General features: G+C 41.4%; 1 protein-coding gene across 4 annotated transcripts in view; it reads left to right on the top strand.

Moving 5' to 3' along the window:
- Nucleotides 1-22,800, top strand: part of PIWIL4 (piwi like RNA-mediated gene silencing 4) — an 83,525-nt gene that overhangs the window by 49,601 nt on the left and 11,124 nt on the right. For all 4 annotated transcript variants that reach the window (XM_057748619.1, XM_057748616.1, XM_057748618.1 and 1 more), the window contains 9 exons: nucleotides 3,996-4,117; nucleotides 6,860-6,940; nucleotides 9,012-9,209; nucleotides 10,788-10,899; nucleotides 15,537-15,660; nucleotides 16,742-16,859; nucleotides 17,407-17,518; nucleotides 20,347-20,531; nucleotides 22,523-22,595. In XM_057748619.1, the coding sequence (XP_057604602.1) occupies nucleotides 3,996-4,117; nucleotides 6,860-6,940; nucleotides 9,012-9,209; nucleotides 10,788-10,899; nucleotides 15,537-15,660; nucleotides 16,742-16,859; nucleotides 17,407-17,518; nucleotides 20,347-20,531; nucleotides 22,523-22,595 (1,125 nt within the window). The remainder of the gene's footprint in view (nucleotides 1-3,995; nucleotides 4,118-6,859; nucleotides 6,941-9,011; nucleotides 9,210-10,787; nucleotides 10,900-15,536; nucleotides 15,661-16,741; nucleotides 16,860-17,406; nucleotides 17,519-20,346; nucleotides 20,532-22,522; nucleotides 22,596-22,800) is intronic.

Raw genomic sequence — 22,800 nt, 5'->3', positions numbered from 1 at the left:
TGTTTAGCCTATGGCCTCAGAGTTTTGAATTTACTGTACCTTTTTTTTTGCTCCTGCGCGTTGTGTCCATGTGACCAGAGAACTTTACATCAATCCTGATTCTAAAACTGTCATTTCTTCCATGACTTGTTCCATCATATGAAATAGGAGTTATTTATATCAATCTTAAGGATATTTTTTAATGGTTATGACCATTGGATATGGCAATTGTAAGATTCATAGCCCTTTATTCATTTTTTTTACACCTTCCACATTTTTAGCCCTTTATTGGTATTGAGGTTTTTTTCATACACTTTATTCTAAAGCAATATTAAAATTATGAAAAAGAACTGGTTTCTGTATGAAAAATTGAGTATTGAATTAAAACTTGACATTTCTGTCCATTGGAAAGCTTAATCTTTAATTTTTCTGGTTCAGCATTTTGAACAGGATGACACCAAGAGCATAAATGTAAATTTCTAGATTCCATGTGTATCTCTGTGAATTTCCTCAAGAAATGTGTTTCTGAGCACTCTTGGAGCCTTTTTCCTTTTATGAGACTGTGAGATTTATAAGAGCTACTTGAGTGTTTATTTCATCTGAATATGGAATTTAAAAATTATACCATATGATTAAATTTCAGGGTTTGGAAAATCCAGATCTGTAAATTTAGAAACATTTTTATTCATCATGAGTCCTTATTGATCCTTCAATATTTTGTCCTATGATAGCATGCTAATATGGCCTCTCATACTTAAATGATATATTTCAAGCGTATTACTATCATTAAAGATATCTTGTTCTCCTAAACACATTTGTAGTAACAGTTTGGGAATTTGAATGTATTAAAATTATTATATAGCCCCCTGGAATGGTCCAGCCTTCTTCAATTTTACCTAACAAAAGAGGAGGAATTTTACTGTACAGATGCTAGGAATAGGTTAATATTACTCATTTCTTATTCAAAATGAGCGTGTAGTGTATGCCACACATCATCTTATTGTTGGGCGTGGAGTCTAATGAGGAGGCAGAGAGTAAATAGGTGGTGAAAACATGGTGTGCCAAGTCAGACCTGTTGCTTCAGTTTTCTAGACACAGGTGATACTGGGTTTAGACAGAAGAGTGTTGTCTTATTACTTATCAACATATGACCTGCCACCTGGTGACAGTGAAAAAGAGATAGTAAAAAGAAACTGTCCCAAACAAACAAACAAACAAACAAAACAAACTGTGTCCTAACAAAGATTGCTAGTCTCATCTTTGTATTTTGGTCTTAATACTGCAGGCTTAGTCCTGCACTCGCACCCATCGCCTACACACTTTATAGGAGGCTTATTTTCATGCCAGGAGCCCCTCCACTAATGCCTTCATTGCATCCCCAAGAAGTGCAGGTCTAGGAGTCGTGTTCTAGAAGGCTTCCTCCTGGCCTTCCGAGGTCTTCCAGACCCCATCTGTGCATCTGTGGCCACAACCCAGCTTGCTATCACTGATCGCATCTATTTCCCACTCTCATGCATTCATTCTACACTTAAAAGAGCCTACTGTGTGCGGGGCAGGGTGCTGCCACCGTGGAGAAAACAAGGATAAATAAAACAAGGTTCATGTTGTCAAAACATTTCAATTTAGTACTGAAGTTATTTACAAATAAACGCAGTGCAAGGTAGAATGAAATAAGTGGCAAAATAATAATTAGTAGTGTTGTTATGCTAGCATTTACTGAGCACTTCCGAGGTGTTAGGTGCTGTGTGTGGTTGTTCTCTGGGTTAGCCCCAGCACAGCTCCCTTGAGATGAGCAGGTCTATAGTTTATGTCCCACCTACCACCGCTGCTGCTATGATGTTTGTCAGATCACATTTGATGAGCATTTACTCATCTGCCAGGCTGTTTGTACGCATGAACTCATTTAATCCTCTCATCACCCCTGGAGCATTAGAGAGGTTAAGTATCTTACCCAAGGTCTTCAAACAGAGCTGATGCAAGGAAAGGTTATTCGCAGCAGGAGGCTTCAGTGGGAGTGGTTTTTAATTCATTTCTTGGGTAGGATTTGAATTAATGAAGGGGACCAAAAGGAGCAAAGGCACAAAGATAGGAAGTGAGGGGCATAGTTTAGAAAATTTTAGTTGTTCAGGCTTAGCTGAGAAGGAATGGAAGTTGTGGCTCCAAAGGTAGGGAGAACTTTAAATGTCCTTCTGAGGAATGGGAACTGTCCTCTGTGGACCACTGAAGCCTTTGAGAGGGAGTTTCCATAGAGCTGTTTTAAATTTCAGTGGCACTGATCACATCCTGTTGAATGATTGACAGGAGAAAGTGGGAAGATTAATAAAATGCCACTGAATGATCTGGGCAGGATGTTGAAAGAGTTTAAACAAAGGTACAAAACACTGTTGTGGATATGGATAAAATTCATGAATTATCCCATTTAATCTTCACAACCCTGGTCTCATTCCCACGTTAGAGATGAGAAAAGGTCTCAAAGAGTTGAAGTAACTTGTTCCGTATCATACAGACTGCAAGCAGTAGAGAACCAGGGTCTGCCCAACTCCACATCACGTGCCCTTGAGCTTTGTGGTAAATCATGGTATTGGAACAGCTGAAATCAATTAGAGAAATTGCTCGTGTAGAAGGGCTAAGACTTGCCAACCCGTTAGATGGTGGATGGAGGGGAAGAAGTGAATACCCACTCTGAGGGTGTAGGTGTGGGGTCTGAAACAGGCAGGAAGCAAGGAGGAGTGGTGTTTGGTGGGGGAGGAGCAGGGGGGGCTGTTAGGAATGCGGTTCCTGAGTAAAGGTCTGAGGGGGGACCCATCTGCTGCCAACCCGTCATCCCAGCATCCTTTGTTGTCTTACACCTTTGTCCTGAGATCCCAGCAGCAGCCTGAGAGCCACCCTCCTACCACCCCCCGCTCCCACCCATTCGACTTCTGATGTTGATAAGTTCTTCCTGCAGCTCTCTACCTCTGACTTCTGTACAGTGTTATCTGAAGCAAGAAATACCTCAATGAAATATTTCATCCCATGTGAAAGGACGCATTTCTCTTTGCTCCCGTGCAGTGAACCATCCCTGCCCTACATTCTTGGTTCAATCTAAAAGCCGTTAAACCTACACTTCCACTATAGGAAGTTGGGGTAATATACATAAATGCCTGCTAATAAACTGACCTCTTCTAATTCCTTATCCTTCTGAAAATTCCTTGATCATTGATTTTTACTGACTGATTTGTTTGTTCTTTTATTCCAAAGATCTGTATTGAGCCCTGCCTAGTCTAAGGAGCTTTAAATTTAATTAGGTATCTGGTGTGAAGACCTATTCATTCATTCGTTATACTGTTAGAACACGGTTCCAGATTATAAGAACCCTAGAGATTTCTCTAGAGCTCTCAAAAATTAATAGTCAGATTTCCTATCTGTTTAAACTTGCACCATTTTCTCCTCTCTCTTTCCACATTTACTTTTCTTCTTGTCTGTTCCCTATCCTTTGCTTTCTTCTTCTCTGCTCCCCTATTTTTTTGAATAAACTTTTGAGAGGCTTCCCTCTGAAATCCATAAACCCAGGACAGTCCATTAATAGGCTTCTGGGCATCATGAACTCCTGAAAATGGGTACATTATATACATTGTTGTTGTATATACATATGTGACATTTTCTTGGGTGAATGACTGTAACTTTTATTGGACTCTCAAAGTAGGTTGTGACCTGTCTTCCTGCACTCCCCACTCCCCGAAAAGGTCAATCCTGCTCTGGATTCTCTTTGGATTGAATCTTTGAACCCTGAGTCTGGTTTTGATTTTTCTATTAAGAAGTTCAAGAGTAGAGACGTGTTGCTTTTCTGAAATTTGCAAAATACAGAGAAAAAAAAAACCCTTCCAAACGTAATGCAATGATTAGATTATCACAACACTAATACCTACAGCTTTGTTTTTGTTAATGCCTGTTAAGTCGCGACAGCTTTAGCATATCCACATTTTGTGCACTTAAGGATAATCTGTAGAGTGCATTTTAAGTGCTTCTTTTTCCAGGTCACGGAATTGTCAAGTGAAACTCGAAGAGGCGAGACTGTAAAGATGACTATCACTCTGACGAGGGAGCTGCCGGCAAGCTCTCCCGTGTGCATCCAGGTCTTCAGTATCATCTTCAAAAAGTAAAGTGCCTTCAATGTGAATTTAATTTAGGCTAATGATGCCTTTCAGCACAGAGCCTGGGTATTAAAAGTATTAACCATTTTGTAGGCAATGTGCCAGCAGCAATGTCATCTTTAGGGCAGTTCTCCATGTCCTTTCATGTACGTGTGCAATAATACACACCACAGTCCAACACAGCCTTGAGCTGGTGCCTCTGTTACTATCCAGTATCTTCTGTGTTGAGACAAAGGACTCAAGGGTTGTGATGTCTCAGTGGCCACAGGGCAGGTACCTTTTCCCCTTTCTTCTTTTTCTGTACCCACTCCCAGCCTCCACCCCCAGACTTAAAAGTTGGCTGTGTTAGTAAACTGAAGGATTGGTTTTTCTCCTGGCTGATTTATTTTAGGTGTGAAAGGCCACCACCATCTGCTTTCTGCTCTCACTTACCTATCAGCCCCCTTTCCTTCCCCATATGTCCCTGGGGGGCAGAAGGAAGGTTGTCAGTAAGCTTTTCAGTGTTCTTCAGACTGACCTGAGGATCACTTGCTTCCATGTCATCTTTTTTTTTTTAAAGATTTATGTTATTATTTAATTATTTATTTAATTTTATTTTTGGCCGAGTTGGGTCTTCATTGCTGTGCAGGGCTTTCTCTAGTTGTGGTGAGTGGGGGCTACTCTTCGTTGCGGTGCGCTGGTTTCTCATTGTGGTGGCTTCTCTTGTTGCGGAGCTCGGGCTCTAGAGCGCAGGCTCAGTAGTTGTGGCGCACGGGCTTAGTTGCTCTGTGGCATGTGGGATCTTCCCAGCCCAGGGCTCGAACCCGTGTCCCCTGCATTGGCAGGCAGATTCTTAACCACTGCGCCATCAGGGAAGCCCGCTTCTGTGTCATCTTGAGTGTTGGGTGGAACTCAACAAAATGCAGATTTCCTAGCCCCTCACTGGACCTAGTGAATAGAATTTCAAGTGGGGCCTGAAAATCCACATTTTTAGCAAGCTTCCCAGATGACACGTGGGAGCACAAAAGCTTGAGAACCATTTTCCATGCTATTGGTGTGGATCACTAGGATGATGTGTTAAAAACCTAAGATTTGAGCCCTTCACTCAGCAGTGGCCTCTGGACAGGATGAGGACAGGAGAGTTTGGGGTTTTGCTGAGTAGGGCCGGAAGGCAACTTTCACTACACAGATTCATTGTTTCCTTATTCAAGTCAGACATCTTGCCAAGGGTCTTTAGACTATATGGACCTCAGCTCAGCATTGTAAAATGCTCTTCAGCCATCAGTCCCGCATGTGTCCCCCTGAGAGGGGACTATTTTAAGTCAGCGGATGTTTGGAAAGTGCTTTGCAGTGACAAAGCTCCTTCACTGTTGTTAAAGCTTCCTCAATCCTTACTCAACAGCCCTGAGGCAGGTGTGATTAAAATCCCCATTTTACAGATAAGGGGACTGAGGCTCAGATGACATTGGATAGCCAAAAATCATCTGATTTTTGTTGGAACCCCTGTTTTCAGACTTGAAACTCTTCCATTTTCCCCATGCACAGGGCAGCCTCAGATCAGTGATGTGTCACCTTCCAAAGGTGACCAGGATTAGTTGCTGAAGAGGTAGCCTTGTCATTTGGTAGCACTGGGGAGCCTGACTAGCCTCATTAGAAACAGCCTCCTTGGGAATGTAAACTGGTGCAGCCACTATGGAGAACAGTATGGAGCTTCCTAAAAATAGAGTTACCATGTGATCCAGCGATGCCACTCCTGGGTATATACCTGGAGAAAACTTTAATTCAAAAAGGTACATGCACCCCAAAGTTCATAGCAAAACTATTTATAATAGCCAAGACATGAAAGCAACCTAAATGTCCACAGACAGATGAATGGATAAAGAAGATGTGGTGTATATATATGTGTGTATATGTATATACACACATATATATACACAATGGAACATTACTCAGCCATAAAAAGGAATGAAATAGTGCCATTTGCAGCAATATGGATGGACCTAGAGATGATCATACTCCGGGAAGGAAGCCAGGCAGAGAAAGACAAATATCATACAGTATTGCTTATATGTGGAACCTAAAACAATGATACAAATGAACTTATTTATGAAACAGAAATAGACTCACAGAGGTAGGAAACAAAGTTATAGTTACCAAAGGGGGTGGGGGGGAGAGATAAATTAGGAGTTTGGGATTAACATATACACACTACTATATATAAAATAAACAAGGACCTACTGTATATTAATAGCACAGGGGATTATATTCAATACCTTGTAATAACCTATAATGGAAAGAATCTGAAAAAGAATATATATAAGTGAATCACTTTGTTGTACACCTGAAACTAACACAACAGTGTAAATTAACTATACCAAAAAAGAAAAGAAAAAAAAAAGAGAAAGAAAAGAACAGACTTCTCATCTCAAAATAGGAAAGAGGCCAGAAGAGCCTGTGGACATAGCTTTTCTCACCTTATCCACACCAACCAGAATGTTATAATCACAGCCATAATTGGTAAGTGACCACCTATTTATTGCAATTAAACCCAGAAAGATAGAACTAATTTCAATTGTGTCATTCCCAAATACGAAGTGATAGTTCTTGTATATACATTCATACATATATTTAACAGCTAAGCCGTTCAGGGTTATAACAATAAGAATTCTGGACTTCTCTACTATTTTTATTTCAGCATGCATACAAATTTAGAAGTATACTGTTATTGACGGATGTTTAACACAGACTTAAAAAATATATACTTTCAGGATCTTAAAAAAGTTGTCCATGTACCAAATTGGAAGGAACTTCTATAAGCCTTCTGAGCCACTGGAAATTCCCCAGCACAAGTAGGTTTATTTATGTTTTCTGTTACTCTGAACTTGTTATAATGTGAACAACATAATTTACGATGCAATATTATACCGTTGTGCCGCCTATGAGAGACTCTGTGGTATGAAAAGTAATGGATTTTTTTAATTTTCAGGTTTTTTTATAGAATGGTGAATGTCAAAAGCTAGCAGCCTGTTTTCTTATATTAGTGTGCTCGCTCATTATCGTAAACCCTAGAAGGAATTCAGAAACGGAGTTTTCTGTGTATGACAAGTAATAATGAGAGCAGAATAAGCTCTATTATGTTATACCACATAGCTGGGGCTCTGTTTTCTTGCTGACAGAATGTGAACACAGCCAGGGGGGTTGATAGGAAATTATTAGCTAAGCAGATATCAGACACACAAGCTGACTAAGCTGCCCTAGCGAAAGAACTCTTGCAGAATGTTTACCCCAAACTGGGAGGTGGGTGCTGCCTGCAAGGTGATTGGCTGTGTCTTGAACCAGTAGTTACGGAGCTCTCCGAAATATGTGGTTGTGTCAAAGGCAGAGGCAACCAGGAACCCAGAGACAGATACAAAACAAAGGGAGAAGTCCAGATGGTCCCTGACTTACGATGTTTCGACTTACTATACTTCGAGTTTATGATGATGTGAAAGCCACGCACATTCAGTAGAAACCGTACCTCAAATTGTGAATTTTGACCTTTTCCCGGGCTGGTGACATGGCGTGTGACACTCACTGGAGATGCTGCACAGCAGTGGCAGCCACAGGTCCCAGGCAGCCACCCAATCACGAGGGTAAACGACCGGTACACTTACAACCACTCAGGACCCATGCACCCATTCTGTTTTTCACTTTCAGTTATGATATCCAATACATGATACAAAATATTCACCACTTTATTATACAATAGGCTTTGTGTTCGATAATTTTGCCCAACTGTCAGCTGATGTAAGTGTCCTGAGCACGTTTAAGGTTGGCTAGGCTATGATGTTCGGTCAGTTAGGTGTACTCGGTAGGGGCATTGAAAACATTGTCGACTGAGGATATTTTCAACTTATGATGGACTTACTCAAGATGTAAAACCCATCATAAATTGAGGAAGATCTGTGCCTAGATCTGTACAAAGATAGCAAATGGAGGCAGGGTGTTTGGCTTCTGCCAGGTGGAGGAAAAGGGCAGGGTTTCTGTATGTTAATTTAGTGTGCCAGAGTGGTCGGTATCAAGCATCCTATTCATTCACCTGTCACTTATCTCTCCACTTGGATTGGAAAGCCTCATGGGTCCAGTGTTGTGCTAAGCCGGAGTTGGTCCTAGTGCATATGCTTGTCCTGGAAGCTGGTATTAGCATCACAGAGAATGAAGTCCACAAAATATAAACCAAAATGATTTTTAAAAAATATTTGTCTATGCTTTCATGCCATTTCCATAACTTTTTCTTATTCAAGACTTCAGACTGTGATATTCATAAATGTGGAAAGGAGATGTAGCTAGTGCTACAGTTTCCCTTGTATGTGATATCACTTAGATTATTTCTTAGTCTCACTATTAAGTCTAGTCACTGTCTTTACCATTGAGTCAGTGTGCTTTTCTAAACCTAGATGTTTTCATGCTGGGATGGATCCCCCATAAACAGTTGAACCCTACAGCTGTGCTCTCAGCCAGGGGAGATTTTGCTCCCCTGGGAACATTTGGCAATGTCTCGAGATATTTTTGATTGTCACAGCTTGGGGGCTGCTACTGGCATCTAGTGGGTGGCGGTCAGGGGAATTGCTAAATGTCCTGCAATGCACCAAACAGCCCCTGACAAAGAATCATCCAGTCCAAATGTCAGTAGTATCAAGGTTGAAAAATGTAGCTCTACTGGAATGTATTTTATCCTAAACATATCATTAAAGACACTCCAGCTGGAAATAACTAAAGTGTTAAGTCAGCCACTGAAAGAAATTCAAGAAAAATTGTTTCATAAAATGCAGAGAATTGGAATGTAAAGTCGCCATTTAAAAATGTTTTCCTGATATAACATTTAAAACATTTTTTAAAAATTTTTATTGATTTCAAACATTTTATTTTATTTTTTTGAAGAGTGTCCCTTTGGCCTGGGTTCGCCATTTCTGTATCACATTTTGAAAGCAGGCTCCTGTTTGGTGCTGACGTGAGTTATAAAATACTCCGGAACGAGACTGTTCTGGAATTCATGACGGATCTCTGCCACAAAACTGGCATGTCCTGCTTTACCGAGACGTGTGAGAAACAGCTGGTGGGGCTCATTGTCCTTACAAGGTAAAAGCTTGCATGTAAATAGACCTTCCTCTAGAGAATGCATCTAGAGAATGCCCTGTGGGATCAGGAAGAGCATCAGGGCGCTGGCCTGAGCCCAGATCTGATCAGTCTACTCACCTGTTTACACCCGGCCGTTCTCAATTGTCCAGAGTTCAGGCTTCCTCGAGGGGTGTGCTGGGCCGTCCATAGTCTGCCCTGGTCCTTCCTTATCTCTTGTGCACCCTCTCCCTTAACCCCCAGTGATCTGCATTTGGCTGCTGCAGCCCTTCTGCCTGGATTCCCCCACCCCCATTTCTGCCTTTTAGATTTCTGCTCCCACAAAGTCCAGCTAAAACGTTACTGCTTTTCTGACGTTTCCACCTTCCACCTGTCCATTCAGTTGGAATTATTCAGTTGCCGCTCCTGTGCTGCTCCCAAAACCTAGTGCTTTCTTTCTTTCTTTGGCTGCGCGGCATCTTAGTTCCCTGACCAGGGACTTGAACCCGTGCCCTCTGCAGTGGAGGCCCGGAGTCCTAACCACTGGACCACCAAGGCAATTCCCAAAGTGCAGTGCTTGTAAGCCTCTTTAGAGCCATTTTATTTCATTTCATTACATCACAATGTAACCAAGCAGGACCCTATAGGGCCTTCCCAGGCAGACCTCTGCCCCATATCCTCTGCTTTAGCAAAGGTTTGCCTGTGTATAATTTGTCATCAATGCCCACTAAGTTGAATGAAACGTGGGCAGTTAGGTGACTTCCTGAGGACCAAAAAGCCCGCCCTGTGCTGCTGCTAGTGCGTGACCACTTCTTTTAGAGGACCTGCTAGCCTTCTCCTAGTCTGGCTTGGAATTTCCACTTGACGTTGTTTTTCTGGGTTACAGAGTAGAGAGGTGGTGCGGGTTGAATTCCACGTCACCCCGTTATCCTCCTCTCATGATCTTTATGGATTAACCTATCACACTATTTCAAAGTCACCTTGCAGGGTTCCCAGCGCCCAGGAGAAACCTGACAAGGAGGTTTCTGTCCCAAGGCTGGGGTGGCATGAGAGAACGTTCCAGGCCACACAGTACCTGATGAAGGGGAGAAAGGGCTTAGAATGATCTTAGCTGACCCATTTTGCAGTTTTGCCCAGGGCCAACCCTAGATGGGAGGTGAGGCAGGTTTCCAGAATTGGGTGGTCCATCAGCCTGCTTGGGGTGCCTTTTATCAGAAAAACTATCTGGGAGTTCAAAAAATCTGAGTGGCAACAGAAGCTGATGGGAAAGTTTTGAGCCGTGCTTTGGCCTTTGAACATTTTAAGAATGATTTACCTGAAGTGACAGCGTCTCTCAGTAAGAAAAGCAGATGGTGGTCTAATGCCTCTCCCACCAGTTTTGTTGGGATACAGAGGTCCTCCCGTGAACAGGAGAGTTAGCTAATGCCCTTCTCAGATAAGAGCTGATCTTTTTTTTTTTTTTAAAGTGACTATTCTTGAGTTATTACCTTTCATAGTTTCTGAGATTCTGGAGAAAAATACTTTGAATTAAAAGTGCAGTGAAATAACCACTTACCTTGTCGGATCTGGGGAAGGAACTTAAACATTTCTTGTATTTACCAGGTACAATAACAAAACCTATCGCATCGATGACATTGACTGGTCAGTGAAGCCCACACACACCTTCAAGAAGCGGGACGGCACTGAGATCACCTATGTGGATTACTACAAGCAGGTGGGACTTGTCTTCCTTCATGCTCATCTCCCTTCTGCTTATTTCAGAGAAGGGTCCCTGTCCGTTTCCAGTCCAGTAAGTCCCCCAGACTGTCAGGCTGAGTCTGCGTCCGACACTATTCTCTGACCTGTCCCTTCCCCACCATCCCAGTTCCTGGGCTGGCTCACACCCTCATCCTGTCTCCTGTTGTCCTTCCTGTGGTCTGAGTTGCCTCCTTTAAAAGCATGTCTGATAATGGCACTTCCCTGCAAAAAATATCCCCATGGCTCTCTGTTGCTTCAGAGGTCAGACCTAAGCTCCTGGGCAGAGCGTCCCAGGCCGCTTGCTGATCTGGTCGCTCCCTGCCTCTCGAGCCTCATTGCTTACCATCCCCCGTTTCCTTCTCAGGTCTTGCTGTGTTCACCATTCATGGTTCCTGGAGTCTGTTACTCCCCTGTGCATTTTCACACACGTGCTTCCTCTTCCTTGACACCCATTCACCGCCAGCCAGTCACTGAACACCCTTCAGTACTCAGCTCAGCAGTCAACTCTTAAGGGAGCCCTAGGACGCTCTCCCCGGGGTCCCCTCCCTGCACTTGGCTACAGCTGGTTATCGCAGCAGGACATGAGTGGTCTGACTACCCCCCTCAACTTTGAGCTCTTGATTTCTGGATACCCGGGGCTAGCATTTAGTACATAAACATTTATTGATGGAATCTCCTGCTGACTCTGGGAGCTTGATTCGCAGTGATGACAAATTCCCCATCTCCACCATCCAACTTCAGTTCCTTTCAGAGGTGCCTTCTCTTTCACATGCAATCATATGTCAGTCTCCACAATCTCAAAAACAAAAGCAAACAGAAAGCAAAAACCCTGCCTTGACCTTTCTCCACCTTTGACAAAAGCGATCTCCTTTTCCTCCTTAGCTCATGTCTTTAGAAGGTCATCTAAACTAGCTCAAAGCACCTCTTCAATTCTTCCTTTCTGAAGCCTCAGCAGTCTGGTATCTGGTTCTGATGCTATGGAAATAGCTCTCCAAGGTCAGATTCAGTTACTGTTCTTATTCTGAGGGGCTTTTGGTGGCTGAACTCCACTTCCATGGCTCCTCCGCACATCCCTGCTGGTTTTCTGCTAGGTTTCAGCTGGTTCTTTCTCAGTCTCCTTTGACATTTTCCCCTTTCATTTCCCCCAAACGTGAAATGCTATTATTCACCATGGTCCCCTTGCAGAGGATCTTTCCTTCGTATTTTGAGATTGCTTAAATATAGTGTTTTTGCCTTGCCCTCATTCCTAAATTACATCCTCATCTCCATTTTTAAACTGTGTATACATGAATATCCTGCAGGCATCTCCGACTGACATAATTCAAACTGAATTCATTGTCTTTGCAACTCCTGTTTCTCCTTGGGAATTCTGCATCTCAGGAAGTCATTTTATGTCTTTCCTCTTCTTCACCCTCACCTTCTCATTCAGTTGTCACCAAGATGAGTTCTGCCTCCAGTATCCTTGAATTCTCCGTGGACTGCATCCCCCTTCTCAGTCCTGTTACCACTGCATTAGTGCAGAACTTCTCATGGATTTCCATCTGGGGGATTTTGGTGCCCTTTGATGATCTCCTTGCCCCAGCCCTCTCTTCATTGGGATCCATCATCCTCACTGCCACCAGAAAGCTTTCTGAAATGCTGCCCAGAAATGTGGTGAAGAGCATAAGCTCTGGAGTAAGATGGTCTCGGCACTAGCTGTGTAACCTTGAGCAAATCATTAAATGTGGAGTGTTGTCTGTAAAGGGAGTCATCTGTATGCCTGCATGGTGCTGTGTAAGCGCTGAACGAGGGACTAGTCCACGCAGAGCTTTTAGTCCAGTGCCTGCAGGTGGTGAGCGCTGGGTAGCAGCTTTTGCTTCTTCATCTCCAGCATCACACAGCTTGACCCCATCTCCCACAGCACTCCCACCATGCACTCCATGCTGCCATCACCCTCGTCTACTTGCTGTCACTCAGCCTTTGCTCATGTTCAAGAGACATTGGCATAAAGCCACACTGTACCTTTCCTCTTCACCACCAGGTAAAATACTACCTTCAAGGTCAAATGTCATCTAATTAGTGAAGTCCTCTCTGACTTTGCTCCCCGTCACACTCACAGAAGAGCTAGCTGTCCTCTTCCCTGAGCGCTTGTAGCACGTACCACGTTGCTTCTAGAATATGGTCCTTATAGACCGCAGATGGCATTTGGCATTTGGCAAAGTATCTTGTGCAGAAAATGTGCTCCGTGTTTGTTTACTAAATACAGTTTGTTAAACATTTGATTTTTTTTTTCTGCATGGTTAAATTCATTTTTCTTTGATGTATTTTAGGACCTGTAACATTTTAAAAAGGGAATTGTGATAAAATCCCACTCACTTTCTTTTGTAATGAGTTATGGTTCACTGCATATATATTGCAGTTAAGGAGAATAGGAAAGAAAATGGTGCCAGTTTCTAGAATGTCCTCCTCTCTGTTCCAGGAAAGGAATGCTAAATTATTATGTAGTCAGCTTTCAAAGTGGAAAGTAGCTTGATATTGACCTTTATATTTTTCTATTTTATCTTATCATGAAAAAATATTTTCAGATGCTAAGAAAATTGGTGCACGGGAGAGAGTAAAGTTTAGCTGATGACACAGCTTAGTGGATAGAATTCCTGGCCATGCTCCAGGTAAATGGAATACCCTCATCCTGGAACATGCCCAGTTTTGCTTGAGCTGTTCCTGGAACTTGTAGTACTCCCACGTTTTCTTCAAGGTCCTCTTTTGGATTCTGCTTCCCTCACGAAGTCTTTCCTGATTTACCAGCCATAAATTGTTTTCACTACCATCCTGTTCCCTGCTTCTTGCAAGGGACCCAGTCCTGAGTGGTGTAACAAGTAGAGGTTCCCAAGTCTTAAGGGATGACTCCTGAATGTGCTAATTTACAGTCATGGGGCCTTCGGAAAGTTGTTTAATTTCTGATGGTATTTCCTCATCAGTGAAGTGGATGATGATAGTATTTGACTCATAAGTTTGTTATTAAGATTAAAGGAGGAAATGAACTTAATTACCAAGCAGAAATAGACTCACAACCATAGAAAACAGACTTACAGTTACCAAAGGGGAAGGGAGGGGGATAACATATACACACTACTATATATAAAATAGATAAACAACAAGGACCTACTGTATCGCACAGGGAACTATACTCAATATCTCGTAATAACCTACAATGGAAAAGAATCTGAAAAAGAATACATACATGTGTATGTATATATATGTGTGTATATATATGTATATGTGTGTATATACCTATGTGTGTATATATATATATAACTATCACTTTGGCCTGAAACTAACACAACATTGTAAATCAACTACACTTCAATTAAAAAAAAACACATAGTACACATCTGTTAAAAAAAGACCAAATGAGGAAAAATATGAGTGCTTGATATACATTATTTGTGCTTCTGGTCTACCTGGCTTTGTAGATAATGTAGTTATATGTAAAGGCAGGGACTGTGCCTCTTTTTGTATCCCTGCAGTTCCAGAAATATAGCAAGCATGAGATGTGAATTAATGAAGTCATGTATTAAGAAACTCTCTTTCTGCGAAGGCTTCTCCGAGGTTTTTAGCCATGGCATTGTTGCAATCATCACGTTTCCTGAGTTGTTTTTATTTTAATGACTTAAAGTTCTTATTGAATAGAGAAACACTCACTGCTGGCTTTCTTAATGATAATTATTGACGTCAGCATCACACAGTCCCCAGGCATTTTGTAAATTATAATTCCAGTTGTCCTGTCATCAGTGTTGAGTAAATTATACTGGGAATGAGTATTAATTGGAAGCTTTGCCATTGGAGGGTAAATGAACTCGTGGCACGGTGAGAATGTTGAAATTTAAGTTAACGAAGGGAAAGGGGGTGGGGTAGGAACTAATGGTTGCTGAGGACTCATTATAAACCAGACACTATGCTAGTGGTTTACATGGGACACCTCTGAACTACCACTCTCCTTATTTCGTAGATGAGGAGAGGTAAGTAACTTCCCCAGTGTCACAGTCCAAGTAAGTATTAACAGAAGAGCTGGGGATCAGATTTACATTTGTCAGACTTCAAAGCTACCTCCCTATAACATCATACTATCCTGGGAATGAAGGACGGTTGTGCCCTTTTGGGAAATCTGAGATTGGCTCAATATAACCCTTGCCTTCAACTTGTGTATAGATGTTTTCAAAATGAACACAGGCGCTTAGAGCCAGTTTGTTATGCACGGGGCAGTCTGCGTCCGTCTCCAGCGGTGGAAATGCTGCAGTGGGGCCATGGCAGCGTGGATGGAGTCCGCTGGAGGCTGTTCCGACTCTGGATGAAACTCAGAAGAGAGCACGGAAATGAATGAAACAAACAAAAAGACAGTATTGCATTATAAAAGATAATAAAGTCACAGAACTGGCCCTGAGATATAAGAGATAGGTCCTAGGAAGGAAGTAGAATGAGTAGGTAACCATAGACATTAGTAAGGACTTTTTCCCCTCTATTGAGAAGATTTGCTTATCTATTCATTTGGGGATTACCTTGTTGCTCATAAGCAAGGATGCTTGTTTTACGGTATTTCCATATTAACTTTTCCCTCATTAATCTTGCACTCTACAGCAATATGATATTACCTTATCTGACCTAAACCAGCCAGTGCTTGTTAGTCTGTTGAAAAGCAAGAGAAATGAGGATGCTGAGGTGCGGATGGCCCACCTGATCCCCGAGCTCTGCTTTCTAACAGGTGATGTTGTGTTTTATACTCTGTCAGGCTCTCGATCACAGACTCCTGGGGCTTTGCGGTGGGTAGAACCTCCTTAAGTTAGCTGAGTGCCAGAGCACTAATTTAACCCATGGAGGACGACCCTTAAGTAATTTGTTTGATCATAAAGGAAGTGGAAGTGTAGAGTGCTCTTTGGAAACTGCTCAGCACAGTGAAAGCTATCTATTTCCTTTATCTTGGGTATTCCATTTGTTAGTTTGACGTTAAATTGGTCCCCAGATATTTTCCTAAAACCAAACTGTTCTTCCCCATTTTTCAAACTTCACTAGGCTGAGAAACCACATGATTTAATTTTCTTCAGGGGTATTCTTTGAGTGGTGCCAAAATGCTTTTTATTTTCTTTTTGCTTGAGCTTCCAGAAAATAACCTTCACTCTATAGTAGGAGCTGAATAACTGTCTCAGGTACTTTTAATTATGTTCATCTGATTACCAGGGTAAGACTAAGGGAGGACTTTCTTCTTTTTACACTTTCGTATTGCTCGAATCAGTTATGATGTGTATGTATTTCTTTTGTGATTAGAGAAGTTAATAAGAACATCATCCTTACAGGGAGGGATGCTGGTTCTTAGTGGTACTATGACATGCCAGGTCTGTACAGTCTCTAAGGTGGCCTCTAGTCACACGTAGTCACTGAGTGCTTGACACATGGCTAGTGTGACTGAGGGGCTGGATGGGGAAGAGCTATAAGTGTCAAATACAGACTGGATGCCTAAGAGATAGTATGAAAGGAAAAGGGAAACCACCTCATTAACAAATTTTTCATACTGGCTACATGTTGAAATGATAATATTTTGGATATATTGAGTTAAATAATATATACTATTTGAATAATTGCATCTGTTTCTTTTTGGCTTTTTTTTTTAATGTGGCTACTAGAAAATATTAAATGACATGTGGCTTGCATTGCTGTCGGATGGTGCTATCCAGACGGTGAATCTGATTCAGTTTAAATGAAAAATCTTATTACCCTGTGCCTGAGATGGGCTGGGGTTACATCAAAGACTGTTCAGTTTTCACTTTGTTTTCATTCACATTGAGTAGGACTGCCTGGCCAGGCAACCTCTAATTTCCAGTTGATGAAGGCTGTGGCTGAAGAGACACGTCTCAGCCCTTTGGGAAGGCACCAGCGGCTAGCCAGGCTCGCAGATGACATCCAGAGGTACGGGAACGTCTCCACATCCAGATGCTTCACAATGTCTCTTTATTGATAAGTTTGTTATCAGAAATAATATCTCACCTTTATTGAGCATTTAGCATATGCCAGGCAGTGTGGTAACACTGTCCACATATTGTCGTGTTTAATCTTTACATCAGTCCTATGAAGTAGCTAATTAATCCTGCATTTTACCGGTAAGGAAACCATGGCTTTAAAAGATTTCAGACTTTGCTCAAGGTCACATGTTATTAAATGTCAGCACTCAGAGTTGAAGCCTGGTCTGTCTTGCTCAAAGTCCCATGTTGCTAACCAGTGAGCCATCCTGGGAACCTTTCCATCCCTGCGTGTCCCCCATGGGTGCAGTCTTTCCATAATTTTCTTCAGCAGGGGAAAAGAATGGTGAGTAGACATAAAAGTCAGGAACCTTAAAAAAATCAGTCTCTGGATAGTTCAATAAGTTATAATTCTGTCTCTAATTATTCTCTAATTATCTCTAAAATTCTTTAGAAAATAAGCACTTTAATTATTTAAAACTCAACTCTATGAACAGAAACAGGGATACTCGTTTTGAGCTGGAGACCTGGGGACTGCATTTTGGATGCCAGATGTCTCTGACTGGCCGCGTTGTGCCTTCAGAAAAAATAATAATGCAAGACCATGTAGTAAGTGCTCTGATTTTATTTTCATTTAAAAGTATTTTCTTGAATGTATGTCAGTTTGATCATATGCCAGAGTGACTAGTCAGCTTTTTTTTTTAAGCTCTTTATTGGAATATAATTGCTTTACACTGTTGTGCCAGTCTTTTTCTGTACACCAAAGTGAATCAGATGCACTTATATATACATCCCCATATGCCCTCCCTCCCGCAACTCCCTCCCACACTCCCCATACCAGCCCTCCAAGTCATCACCCATCATCGAGTTGATCTCCCTATGTTATGTGGCATCTTCCCACTAGCTATCCGTTTTACATTTGGTAGTGTATATATGTCAGTGCTACTCTCTCACTTCATCCCAGCCTCCCCCCCACCCGCCATCCCACCCCGCATCCCCAAGTCCATTCTCCACATCTCCATCCCTATTCCTGCCCTGTATGAGCTTACAATATAATGTTCATTTGGTTTCTCCATGGTCATGTCCCTGCCCTCCCTTTGTCCTAAACCTCCACGTCCCTTTGTTTTCCTTTTTAGTCTGAGTGTACTTGCGAGGACTTAGTGGCACCCAGTGGACATGATTTAGGTCAGTCAGTGTGATGTGCTGTCACATTTAAAGATGCATTCGAAAATGGTATTTTCAAGCCATTGCAATCAAAACATACCCAGCTATGATTGGGTGTTATAGTACTATTACATCGCTAAAAAAAAAAAAAAAAATCCATGGTATCTGAGAACATTCTTTTAACTGATGGAGATTAATTCCAATAGACTTTGTTTCCTGATACCAGAGTTCTTTTTTCCCCGCAAAATAAAAGGCTGCTCAATTGGCACAAACATGAAGAAATTCGCACTGAGCCCAGGCCAGCCATAGCAAGTAGGCAGAGAGGCATTCTAAAACCTGGAGAGACAAGTCAGTGCCTCTTTGGGGCTTCTGTTGATAAATGAAAGAGAAATTTTGTGTTTTTATTTTATGCAAAAATTGCTTATTCTCTTTCTACGTTTCCCCTTTTCCCATTTTAAAGCCAATTACATTTCATTTTGTTTTGAAAGGCACTGTTCTTGCCTTTATTTGATTATAATAAATAAGCCAACATATCCAGACTAATGACTGAACAGCACATTTTTTTTGTTGGCAGAATGCAGATTTTGTTTTCATCATTTCTTTCTCATAATCTATCCACATAAGCGAAATCCTTATTGGAGAAGCTGTGGAAAAACTACTTTAAAAACAAAACAAAACTTTGTCAAGTCCTAAAATGTATACTCCCATTAGGATCTTGTTCAGGAGTCAGTGAAGAGAAGCTCAGTTCCAGTTCCACTCGTGAAGAGAGATGTGAAATATTTTAAACAGTCTGTCTCATCATCTCTAGGTGGAATCATATTTGTCAGAGCCTTGTCTGCATTTTTTTTGGCCTGGAAATAGGTCTCCATAGGAGAAGGGGCGCTAAAGTGGGGAACCCACCCCCTAGAGGTGGTGGTGGGTGGGTTAGAGGTGGCTGTGTCATCTACTTCTCAGCTGATCCTGCTTTTCTGAAATTGGGTTTGAGGAACCGAGTACGCTAAAAGTTCACAGGCCTTGGGCGTTTGTCCCAGGGGGACAAATGGGCTGCCCCCTGCCAGTCAGTAACAGGTAGGAGTATAGGAGAGAGGGCTGCGGCTTGCCTCACACTGGCTGTGTTGGGAAAAAATGAATCCCAGCTCCAGACAGAACGCTTTATGAAGGCCTAGCCCTTCCCCTTTGTTCTCAAGCTAAGGTCGCCTCCTGAAGCGGAGTCCCTGCCTGGCCACCTGTGAGAAGGCACCGTGAGGATGGCTAGGGCCTGGAAGTCAGAGTGCTTGGTGGAAAGTGCCCTGATTGAAAAGTCAAGACCAGCATTCTAAACCTTCACTGCTACCAATTGGCTCCATAACTCTTTTCAGCCATAGCGTTGGAACCTGTAAAACAAGGGGATTGCAGTGCTTCTTACTAACGGGCAGTTGAATTGCTAGGGAACTTGTTAACCGGCAGATTCTGATTCAGTGGTTCTGGGGTGGGACCCAGGACTCTGCATTTCTAATGAGCTCTCAGGAGATAGTCATGCTGCTACAAGACATTTTGAATAGCAAGGATTAGGTTGCAGTGGTTTTTAAAATTCTAACAGTGATTCTTCCTGGCTTAGCACACCAAGGACATTTCTGTTTGATTCCAGTCCATGCTTATAAACAGAAGGCTAGGGACCAGTCTAAAGTCTCCTCTCTTCAAGGCAGGGAGCTTTTTTTTCCTGGTCACCTGGGGAACCTTCCAAAGAATGAGAAAGGAGCTTGTGTCCTGGCCTCATCTTTGCTCCTAGACAGATCTACTCTTATCATAGTGTATAGTCTTCAGTTGCAAGGTTTGTTAGTTTCAGTATGATGACCTGAGGTGTCAGTCATCAGCATTTTCTATGTGAGATATCTAGGTACCCAAGGCAAAGAGACCAAACTGGACAGCCACTTGCCTGAGCCATTCACAGTAAAGGTCGTAGATTTTTAGATCTGAAAGGGAACGTAGAGGTTTGAACCAGATGCCTTTGTTTGCCCACAGCAGAGCCCCATGAGGTACAGGGACTTCTTGCCAAGGATCTGCAGGCAGAGAACGACTGACCTGGGGTGATGCTGAGACGCCTTCACTCCTGGGAAACACATGTGTTGTGTTCAGATGTGCAGCGCTTGTATCTGTGTTTTAAGTCTGTGAATAGCAAACTGTACTAAATAGTTCTGTTATGACAAATATCAACTAGTTCCACACTATCTTTTTTATTTAATTGTTCTCTGAGTAAATTTTTTCAACCCTTTCATGATCGTTATTTTTCTCAGTGTCAACCTGTGTCTGCGGCTGACTGGTCCAAAGATATGCGAACCTGCAAGATTTTAAGTGCGCACTCTTTGAATAAATGGTTGGTTATATGTAGTAACAGAGCTGAAAGTGTGATGGAGAGCTTTCTGAACTGCTTGAGAAGAGTTGGAAGTCCCATGGGATTTAATGTGGATCGCCCCAAAATGTGAGAAGTTGCAGAAAATTGTACTACCTTTTTTCATATATTAATTTGGTTTGGCTAGAAGATAGGAGATAATGGCTGATATAGCTACAAAAGTTTTTTTTTTTTTTTAATGTCAGTAAGATTTCCTAATATAGAATGCCAGGAAAATAGTTATAAGTAGATAGATTTGGCAATGATTAAATTTTTATCCAGTTAAAATGTATTTTATGTTGGTCTTTGTAAAGCTTTATTTTCATAGTTCTTCCTAGGCAATAGTCTCATTACCTCAGTGTCTTTCCAGTACTAGTTGGGGTATAAATCCTTAATAAATCCATATATTGCCTCCTCAGTTTCTTTTCTTAATTCTTCCATACCACTTATTTATGAAACTTAACAGCAAACAGGATATTAACAAATAAAAGTTGCATTTCCTGACTTATTTGATAGATTTTATGTTTTAAAATTTAATGTAAGAATAGATCCGGAATAAGCTTTTCTTATCCTGTTCCTGTAGCATAAGATTAGTCATCTAGATAGTTTTCTGATAGAACCAGGTCATTCATTCAGCCTTTGAACATTTATTGAGTATCTACTGCTACGTACTAAATGCTATGCTATTTGCATGGGATGAGATAAATATGATACTTTCAATTTAATAAGGGATCCATTCATATATAATCACACTCAAAGCTGAATATTGTTTTGCTTTAGAAAAGCTGTAAAGTTGGTCATACCTTGCTTCACTGAGCCTGCTATGCTTAAAAAAGAGCAACAGATATTTCTTTTTCCTTGTTGCAGTGGAGGTGCAAATGTCCTAAATTGGCAGGGTGGGAAGTTATTCTTTAAACACATGGTTACTAATTAATTACATCAGCAGCACAAGCATTGTTGAAAACCGTAGCTGTTCCCAAAGTCTCAGTTTACACTGTAGTCTAGAATTTTTCTCTTATCAAATCTGTTAACAGATCGCCTGGTTTGAGTTTCAGCTGCTCTAATTTCTCTTAACTCATGAGGTAATAAGGCAGGAAAAGAATGAAAGAAGCCACAGTCCCAGACCCTGGGCTGCCATCACAGGCTCTTTCTCACCCAAATTCCAACAAGCCCGTGCCCATGTTCTCTTCTTGGCCTGTTTTATTTGAAAGCTCCTATTTTATTCCATCCTTTCTTCCTCCTGTGAAGTATCCATTTACTTACTAGATTTAAATACCTAGTTTTCTCCCATCTGAAACAGTGTTGATGGCCACTCTGTTACAACCAGCAAGCAGTAGGCAGTGGTCCTGCCACCTGCTGGGTGAGTTTTAAAAGGCCACTGGGCTTTGGGAAAGTCCAGTCATGTATATGTATGAGAGGCTGAACCCATGTCAAGAAAACAGATCTAAAAATTCTTCTGTGTGGCATTTTTTTCTGTAGCCTCTGGCCCCTAATCTAATGTAACCACAGAACTGATAATTGATAGATATTGATACTTGTCCACAGATTGATTGATTAAGGCTAAATATTCCAGGCTCCACACAAGGTGCTATTAAGGAAAAAGTGTTTTTAGTATAAATCGTACAGATTAGCTGAATATCTTGATCTCATTAACCTAATGATTTTTATTTTCAAGTTCCCACGGAGATTCAGAATTAGAGAATTGTTAATCCCAGTTTAACTTGAACTCTATTTGAGACATTTGATATTGAGACTTGTGGTTTCAGAAGTTCACTTGCATCTCCATTTTGAGCAACAGAGTTCAGAATTGTTGTTCAGATAGAATCTGTAGGAACTCTATACAATGGAGAAAATTTCATTTTTCACCAACCTATTTTTTAAGTCAATAAAAATGGTAATTAAATGTTTCTGGTGTATCATGTGTGGGAGAAGCAATATTAGACTCTAAAGATTTCACTTTAATGATTTTTCCCTCAAATTATAGTCTGTTATAAAAATCGACTAATATTATTTTAGTTTCATAGGATTATGTGCTACTAAGAAGGGAGTTACACACTTTCAAAATTAATCTTTTTCTGTAGCATAAAAGTACAAGAAAATCCAGCTGCATTTCTTCACGCTATACAGAAATATGTTGATCCTGAGGTTCAGTTGGTAAGTATAGGATAATTTTTGTGTGTTTTGAGGTATAATTTTTATTTTTTCTTCATATCTAACAGCCTTGAAAGAAGGAATTTGAACATATTGTCCCATGATATTTTTGCAAATCGCTGTGCATTTCCTTTAAGCACCCAAGAAAGTATTAATCTTGGTATTTTAATCAATATTTTATTTTCCTTTCATGTTTCTAATATTAATT

The sequence above is a fragment of the Hippopotamus amphibius genome, chromosome 9, assembly GCF_030028045.1.
Source record: "Hippopotamus amphibius kiboko isolate mHipAmp2 chromosome 9, mHipAmp2.hap2, whole genome shotgun sequence".
NCBI classification, from domain to species: Eukaryota; Metazoa; Chordata; class Mammalia; order Artiodactyla; family Hippopotamidae; genus Hippopotamus; species Hippopotamus amphibius.
The sequence above is the reverse complement of the archived record's forward strand: the minus strand, read 5'-3'. Positions and strand labels throughout refer to the sequence as shown.